This window comes from Erpetoichthys calabaricus, chromosome 4, assembly GCF_900747795.2.
Source record: "Erpetoichthys calabaricus chromosome 4, fErpCal1.3, whole genome shotgun sequence".
In the NCBI taxonomy this organism is placed as follows: Eukaryota; Metazoa; Chordata; class Cladistia; order Polypteriformes; family Polypteridae; genus Erpetoichthys; species Erpetoichthys calabaricus.
The window spans coordinates 44,751,288-44,760,660 of NC_041397.2; the positions used below are offsets into that span (position 1 = coordinate 44,751,288).

General features: G+C 37.7%; 1 protein-coding gene across 1 annotated transcript; it reads right to left on the reverse strand.

Annotated features, from left to right (window-relative positions):
• Window positions 1–729: 729 nt before the first annotated feature.
• LOC114651079 (olfactory receptor 10J5-like) lies at window positions 730–2,268 on the reverse strand. The gene is made up of 2 exons (XM_028801039.2): window positions 2,225–2,268; window positions 730–1,766 (listed from the first exon to the last, which is right to left on the reverse strand). Exon 2 carries the CDS (start codon window positions 1,742–1,744, stop codon window positions 776–778), a length of 969 nt encoding a protein of 322 aa, XP_028656872.2. The 5' UTR covers window positions 1,745–1,766; window positions 2,225–2,268; the 3' UTR covers window positions 730–775.
• Window positions 2,269–9,373: the final 7,105 nt, after the last annotated feature.

The window sequence follows — 9,373 nt, forward strand, 5'->3', positions numbered from 1 at the left end:
GGAGCCATGCCTTAGCACAGCAGACATGTCTTTTTCTTTGAACGGTTTATTAAAATTTTACAGTGTGCATACAAACAGCAACAAATAATTTAATTATACGTCAATTAATAGCATGCAGTAGAATGTGCAAAGAGATCAGAGTATGTAGAGAAATCTCATGCGACCCGTGTAAGACATGTAAACATTCCAAAAAAGAAATTGTGCATGGAAAAGATTTAGTAATAAAACTTATGATGACAAACTTCAGATTTCTACATCTTTTCAAAACACTGTTACTTTCCTTTAAGGTCATTATTTTTCAGTGTTATTATTTTCAGGAATCAAAACTTTGCTGCATCCATATACCAACTGTCCCTTCTAGTTTCTAGATACATGTTTTCTATTACAGGCTTGGAAAAATCAAATACAATTTCATTTTTTTAATTATGGCATGCTTTAAGAGTAGGTGGAATATAATATTAATCATGTACATGTTTTGTTTTCTTAAACATACTATTTAGGTATTTAATGCAATGTGTCAAACCTGTAAGCATGGCAACATATAGATTTTTTTATTCAATACATCTTTTTAAAGAAAATTAAATTCAGCCATAATGCTATTAAAAACTAAAGCATTTATTATTAAGCTAAAGAAATAAGTATTTTTTAATCAAGCATTTACTTTTCATTCTTAAAGAACAATGTAATATAAAACAGCAAGAAATAACATTTACATGTTTCCATATTCATACATGTATTTATTTAATTTTATCACAACAACAGTTCAAAGCAAATTTCAAGATATTAATACAAAAGTTACTGACTTACTTAGATGGGGATGTCTTCCTTTTTTTTCAAGTATGTGAAAAACTTTTTTACGTATCTCAGGAAGAATCATTCCATATATGACTGGATTTAAAAGAGGAGGAATTATGAGATATTCTAGGGATGCGATGGTACTGAGAGAATTTTGGACATTTTTCAAGTTCAGTCGACTGACAGTAATTTCAAAAAGAAGAGAACTTAAATACAGGACTAGGGTTATTAAATGTGGGAGACAAGTTTGCAAAGCTTTATGTTTATGAGAGCTGGGACTGTTCCAGCAAACTATAATGATTTTTACATAGGAATATATGATGAAAGCAACAGGAATAATAAACAAACCAAACACTGCAGATCCATATGCATTATTGGCTGTTGAGTCTACGCAAGAGAGCTTTACGACTTCCCAGTTGTTGCAATAGGACTTGTCAATTTGATTACCACACAATGGAAGCCTGGCAGAAAGTAATACTGCAATGCTCATCATACAAACAGGATAAACCCATGCAAAAATGATTAATGTACTCAATCTTTTGGATGTCATAATGGTGTTATACTGTAAGGGAGTGTATATAGCAGTATATCTGTCATAGGCCATAAGTGTTAAAATAGTAAATTCTGCCATCATATAAACATATATGAAAAATATCTGCATGAAACAAAGAAAGCGAGGAACAACATGATTATCAGCTAGAAGATCAATCATTAATTTTATATAAAAACTTGTAGAACCTATTAGTGCACTAAAAAATAAATTACATAAAATAATATACATGGGAACATGAAGACTTCTTTCTGTGATTATTATGGTAATTATTGATATATTCAAAATTACTATTAAGGTATAGGCTGTTAATGTAACAGAAAAATAGGCATATTTGTTGTTTCCCAAGTTATCAAATGCAGTAAGTTTAAAAGCTGATGCATAAGATAGATTGTCCATTGCTCTTCCTTAAACCTGGGGACTAGAAATAAAGTAAAGTTAAAGTTATCTATATTCAGAAATCCATAAAGCAGGAGTAGAAAAAGCAAATGTTAGCACTGAAAAGTTAGAGTTTCAGAAGTATGTTATAAGGAAACATTAGTTAAGATAGCATTTCCATTCACTTGTGAAAAGCTTCATAATAGCATGTTTTCATTCAGCTGTATTTTAATAACTGAAAGCAAAAAAAGAAAATCTATTATGCATGAAGGTTGATATTGATATCAATTCATATGCCTGTATTAGACTACTATGCTGTTAATTTATAATTGTTACTAAGAGTCTTATATGCTGAAGGTAAATTAGCTTTTAAGAGTACATTTGTGTAAACATTTTATAGAATGTTATTCTGTACATACTGTAGAATAAAAAAGTAAGTAGAATGATATAAAACCTGTTTTTATTTTATCACTAAATAAAATGTACAGAATATATATTTACCTTTTTATGATACCAGCTGTAATTTGCAACGGTAGCTTGTTTTGTGCTGAATGATATTTGTCTAAAGGTATAGGGTGCTTTTATATGTTTGCAGGAAGAGGCTGTTTTCAGTTTTTATTAATATCCAGGGATAACCTTTTGTTTGTTACTCTGTCAGAGACGTGCTTCAATTAATTAATCAAATCTCATTGGAGGGGCGTTGGAATGAATGACGATTTCAGATATGCTTCTTCCCTCATAACAACAACAACAACTTATTTCTTCTATAGCCCAAAATCACACAGGGAATGCTTCAGTGGGCTTTAACAGGCTCTGTTTCTGACAGCCACCCCAGCCTTGACTCTCTAAGAAGACAAGAAAAAAATAAATACAACACATAAAACAGAGCACAAGCAAGCCACTTCACAGAGTTAGATAACCAATCTGTCATTTCCACCTCACAGTGCTCTTAACATAGTGTAGGTGTACAGAGTGACAACTCTCAAGGTAAGATGCCAGAATAGATTATACCACTCGCTAAACACAAAACTATCACATATGAGGATACAGATTTGTTCAAATACATCAAAAATAAAGTAGAAACTAAGTAATATAAATAAAAAACTCCATTGCCAGATTGGAGAAAATGAGGCAGAGACAAGCCAGACACAGTCAGAGTCCTGGAGACACTGGCCAACAAGCCGTCTCATCACTATTGGCCATTCTAGAGCTCAGTCAGTGCTGGGCCAGCCAATCTGATGAAAGGACCCTTCTACCTGATGATTCCAGTAATACCATCCATGCCAATGCATAGTTTCCAAAACAGTGTACTTTCCTCATATACCAGTAATAGATAAATTAATGTTTTCTATTATTCAAAAAGCAAATTGCTCAGCTACATTCTCACAAGGGGATTCAATCAAGAATATTCAAAATACATAAGTCCAACACAATAAAGAAAATCCTTTGATTACCCGATCAGATACATGAACTAACCTATTAGTGGGTCTAATAGACTTTGATTATTTCTATTATCCTGTGATACTATGCCTTCAAAATTATTGTGTTAGGATTCAAATAAAAAGCTGGACTACAAGAAAGAGGTCCTCATGAATACTACTACAGTAATCCCTCACTTATCACGGGAGATAGATTCCAAGGCCAACCGCGATAACTGAATTTCCGCGAAGTAGGGACACCATATTTATTTAATTATTTAACGTGTATTTGGACGTTTTTAAACCCTCCCTGTATTGTTTACAACCCACCCTTTACTCTATTAATAACAGGGACAACTGCTAAGCAATATGAAATCGGTAGATAAGTTTACACTTACTGTATAGCGAAGTACACGTAGCTATATATGACGTGATGATGGTGATGAATATGCTGTGCAGTAAAAATGATGACGATGAAGGTGATAATCCCCTGAATGCAGTAGCAAGAGCACATTAATGCTGAATGAGTGAGATGAGACTTCCTGGTTAATGCAGCACTCCGTCGCTGAGCCAATCAGCAGCACACAGGAACTTAACTGCGTGCTCTGATTGGGTAACTTCTCAGCCATCCGCCAATAGCATCTCTTGTATGAAATCAACTGGGCAAACCAACTGAGGAAGCAAATACCAGAAGTAAAAAGACCCATTGTCCGCAGAAACCTGCGAAGCAGCGAAAAATCCGCGTTATATATTTAGATATGCTTACATATAAAATCCACGAAGTCGTGAATCCGCGAAAAGTTAACCGCGAAGTAGCGAGGGATTACTGTACAGCAATTAATATTTATGTTAATGGCTAATAATACTGTTTTTATGATTATTATGATTATTATTATTACTTTATTGATTTTATTTGAAGAAAACAGCATTCCATACAATCATGTCAAATTAAATAAACCAGAATTCAACACCCACCTGTGAGAAAGAGAGGAGAGACTACAACATGAGGAAGTCTTTAAAAATAAATGCTTATTTTAAGATTTGATTAATTAGATCTTGCAATATTTTTAAAAAGTGAGGATTAGATTTTTTGCAATTTCAAATAATATAGAAATTCTTCCAGTTGAACAAGAAAAGTCTATGTGCCACTTTAAGGCCATCTTGGAATAAACCAAAAACAGCTGTTGATGGGTTTGGAGTTATTGTGAAACCAAGGCTGTCTGATAAGCATTCAAAGATTTTTGTCCAGAATGATGTTAATTTGGTGCACACCCAAAATATGTGACCCAGTGAGCCTGGAGCTAAATTGCAACATTCTTTTGTTGAATCTTGCCTTGGATACATTTTGGACAATTGTAAATGAGATAAATGTGCTTGATAAAAGATTTTAAGTTGGATAATTGAATGGTTTGCACATATGGAGCTAGAGTGTATTCTATGCATGGCTGCCTTCCACTCCTTTTCGGAGATGTAAAGATCCTTTCCCCATTGTATCCTGGGATCTTTGAAAGGATAGGACTTTAAAATGTTTTTATATATTGGTGAGATGCTGTCTGAGTCTTCAAGACTGATTAGTATTCACTCAGGAATTGAAATAGGTAGTAGGTGAGGAAAATTGGGAAGATTCCTTTTATTAAAGTTTCCCTAGATAAGGCAAAGATTTGCATGTTCTTCTAATGAAAAAATTTACATTAAGTAGGCCTTGTATAAATGTGTGCATGTTCATTCATGTACTGTGCCTTTCAACAGGGTAGTGTTCTTTTCTTGGCTGCTGTTTAGCTTTATTCATCCTAACTCTTGTGAGGTTTCAGCCCGGCCACAGACAGACACCAGGACACACAATATCCAAAAACACACGTTTATTTTACACTTCTTTTCCTTGCACAACACAGTGCACTGAAACAGCCACAACAGCTCAGTCCTTTACTTTTAGTTTTACTTATATTTTCTGCCGCCTCCACTCCTCCAGTCGCAAGCTCCGTCCTCTTCAACCCGACTCCGGCTTCCTGAATGGAGTGAGGCGGCCCCTTTTATAATGCACCCGGATGTGCTCCAGTTGGTCCCTGATGACCTTCCAGCAGCACTTCCTGGTGTGGCGGAAGTGCTGCAGTCCATGGCTCTGGAACCATCCAGGTGCCCCCAGACATTTGGAAACAAAGGGGGCTACCCATCCTTTACCCCGATTTTGATCTAGCCAGCACAGACCTTCAGGGTTGCCAACACCATGAGTAGAAGACACCAGAGTGTGAACACCATCGTGCGGACTCAGCACAGCTGCTTTCGCTGTGATCAACTGAGACATCTGGCTGCACAAACAATGGCTATCGTTCTGGCCCAGATATGTGACTCGTAGGTTTCCCCTAGATATTAAAGGAGGACACGTTTAAGGTCTCTATTACGTTGGCAGGACGGGAATGCTCGTCACTATTGGACTCTGGAAGCGACCTCAGTGTAGTTCGCCGTGACTTGCTCCGGCAGACCCCTTATAAGGCTACAAAGTAAACATCCACTGCATCCATGGGGACGTTAAAACATATGAGATTATATTACTCCCTCTGAAATTTAAATGGAAGGACTTTAAGATACAGTTGTACCTTTCCTCATGTTTGCTGTCTGGGAGGCCCCGCAAGCATCAATTGGAATGACTCCCTTTGAACTATTATTTGGCCAGTGACCACGTAGAGTGTTGGACATTTTTCGGATCAATGGACAGGAACTCGTGAGACGCCCCCTGGGGGAAGGTTTGTCAACTGAGTCGTTTTGCTGCAAGAGGAGATTGCCAGATTTTCTTCTATGGCAGTGGAGCATCAGCAGCGCAAGCAGGAGGCACAAAAACATCATTATGACAAGACAAACAAACTCCATGAGTTTAAGAAGGGAGATTGCGTGCTGGTGTTGATCCACTCCAATCCACATAAATTTCAAGCCGAATGGCAAGGGCCTGCAGTGGTAGAAAAGCGTATGTCCCCTGTGAATTATAAAGTCTGAATTCTCAGGTGGTGGAAACCCATACAAATTTTGCATATTACTTTTAAAGGAATGGCACAACCGTCACAAAGTCCTGGTGACAGCTGCAGCAACCTCCCCAGACTGAAGTCACTATTGGGGATAATTTAACTGACACCCAGAAATCGGAATTGCTATCGCTGATCAAGGGGAACTCGGACATCTTCTCGGCAATATATATATATATATATATATATATATGTGTATATCTATATATATGAAAGAGCCAATCTTGGAATGTTTAATCTTAATGCTAGAATTGCTTAATTTCAATAATAGAAAATCAGTTTCTTATAGTTGCTTAGAATATGGTATAGTATTTCTCTCCTGTATTTTAACATGAAATAGAACGTCCTTTGCTATATCTGTAAAACTGAGTGCTAATTAAGCCAGCTGGGAAATAGTCTTATTGCTAGCACTGACTGACTGTCACATAATTTGCAAATAGCAGATTGGCATACAGTTTTCTGGCCGTTTTGATATGATCATTTGAAAGTACAATTATATTACCAAATTTAGAGAAACGAAACAAGATAAATAAGCCTTAAACAGAACTTTTCTTAAAACAAGAACTTTTCCTTTCTTTAATATCAATTTTTTTCTCTGTTTTTTTTGTGTGAACTATTTTGCTTTGAATTTTACAAAAACTTTTAAAACAAAGATATTTGGTCTGTGGAATTATTTGAAAATGCATCACACTAGTGCCAGAACTGTCCTGTGAAGCAAACTTAAAGGTAAGTTAACTTGGTATGAATGCAGCTGCAATATATCTACACTATATATACTGTATATATACATATTGTAGAATAAGTCAGTAAGATCAAGGGGGGGGGGGTGTATCGTTTAATTAATGTGCATATGTCCTTCTTAAGTTGGCATATGCTGGGTTTATGTCCAAGTGTCTGTTGATGGCGTTTTCATCTGATAGCCAAGACTCGGCCAACTCTCTGCCGCTTTTATATATATAATCTATAACAAAGCCACAGAGGATGCACAAACCAGTGTGTTTCTTCGTGCCAGTCCCAAGCCCGGATAAATGGGGAGGGTTACGTCAGGAAGGGCATCTAGTGTAAAATTTTGCAAGATCAACATGCGGACAACAAGACAGATTTCCATACTGTATCTGTCAAGCCCCGGGTTAACAATGACCGCCACCAGTACTGTTAGCCAACAGGGTGCTGGTGAAAATTGGGCTACTGTTGGCCGAAGAAGGAGAAGAAGAGGGGGGAGATGTGTCCGGAGGAAAGAGGAGAGGAGGAAAATAAAGAGAGTGGAACTTATGGTAGGAACTTTGTATGTTGGCAGTATGACTGGTAAGGGTGGAGAGTTAACCGATATGTTGGAGAGAAGAAAGGTTGATATATTGTGCGTGCAAGAGACTAAATGGAAGGGAAGAAAGGCCAAGTGGATCAGAGGTGGATTCAAATTGTTCTATCATGGTGTGGATGGGAGGAGAAATGGGGTAGGAGTTATTCTGAAGGAACAGTATGTCAAGAGTGTTTTGGAGGTGAAAAGTGTGGCAGACAGAGTAATGATTATGAAACTAAATATTGGAGGTTTGATGATGAATGCTATTAGTGCATATGCCCCGCAAGTTGGGTGTGCAATGGATGAGAAAGATGATTTTTGGAGTGAGTTGGATGAAGTGATAAACAGTGTACCCAAGGGACAGAAAATGGTGATTGGAGCAGATTTCAATGGACATGTTGGCGAAGGGAATAGAGGAGACAAAGAGGTGATGGGTAGATATGGTGTCAAGGAGAGGAATGAAGAAGGTCAGATGATAGTGGATTTTGTGAAAAGAATGGGCATGCCTGTGGTGAATACATATTTTAAGAAGAGGGAGGAACATAGGGTGACATACAAGAGTGGAGGAAGATGCACACAGGTAAATTATATCCTATACAAAAGAGTCAATCTGAAGGAGATTAAAGATGCAAAATGGTGACAGGGGAAAGTGTATTTAGATAGCATAGGATGGTGGTCTGTAGGATAATGTTATAGATCAAGAAGAGGAAGAGAGTGAGGGCAGAGCCAAGGATCAAATGGTGGAAGCTGAAAAAGGAAGACTTCAAGGTTAAGTTCAGGGAGGAGGTAAGACAGGCACTGGGTGGCAGCGAAGAGTTACCAGACAGCTGGGCAACTACAGCAGAAGTAGTAAGGGTGACAGCAAGAAGGGTGCTTGGCGTGACATCTGGACAGAGGAAGGAGGAAACCTTGTGGTGGAATGGGGAAGTACAGAAGAGTATACAGAGGAAGAGGATGGTGAATAAGAAGTGGGATAGTCAGTGAGATGCAGAAAGTAGAGAAGAGTACAAGGAGATATGGCGCAGGGTGAAGAGAGAGGTGGTGAAGGCTAAAGAAAAGGCATATGATGAGTTGTATGAAAGGTTGGACACTAAGGTAGGAGAAAAGGACCTGTACCGATTGGCTAGACAGTGGGACCGAGCTGGGAAAGATGTGCAGCAGGTTATGGTGATAAAGAATAAAGATGGAAAGAGTACTTTGAGAGGCTGATGAATGAAGAGAATGAGAGGGAGAGAAGGTTGAATGATGTGGAGATAGTGAATCAGGAAGTGTAAAGGATTAGCATGGGGGAAGTAAGGACAGCTATGAAGAGAATGAAGAATGGAAAGGCCGTTGGTCCAGATGACATACCTGTGGAAGCATGTAAATGTTTAGGAGAGGTGGCAGTGGAGTGTTTAACCAGATTGTTTAATGGAATCTTGGAAAGTGAGAGGATGCCTGAGGAGTGGAGAAGAAGTGTATTGGTGCCGATGTTTAAGAATAAAGGGGATGTGCAGGACTGTAGTAACTACAGGGTGATAAAATTGATGAGCCATAGCATGAAGCTATGGGAGAGAGTAGTGGAAGCTACGTTAACAACAACAACAACAACATTTATTTATATAGCACATTTTCATGCAAAAAGTAGCTCAAAGTGCTTTACATAATGAAGAGAAGAAAAATAAAAGACAAAATAAGAAATTAAAATAAGACAACATTAATTAACATAGAAAGGAGTAAGGTCCGATGGCCAGGGTGGACAGAAAAAACAAAAAAAAAACTCCAGAAGGCTGGAGAAAAAAATAAAATCTGTAGGGGTTCCAGGCCACGAGACCGCCCAGTCCCCTTTGGGCATTCTACCTAACAAAAATGAAATAGTCCTCTTTGTAGTTCGGGTTTTTCACGGAGTCACTTGATGCTGATGGTCATACAGACTTCT

Bases quoted from the DNA above. Each gene is read 5' to 3' on its own strand.
- LOC114651079 (XM_028801039.2), bottom strand. From the start codon at position 1,744: ATGGACAATCTATCTTATGCATCAGCTTTTAAACTTACTGCATTTGAT.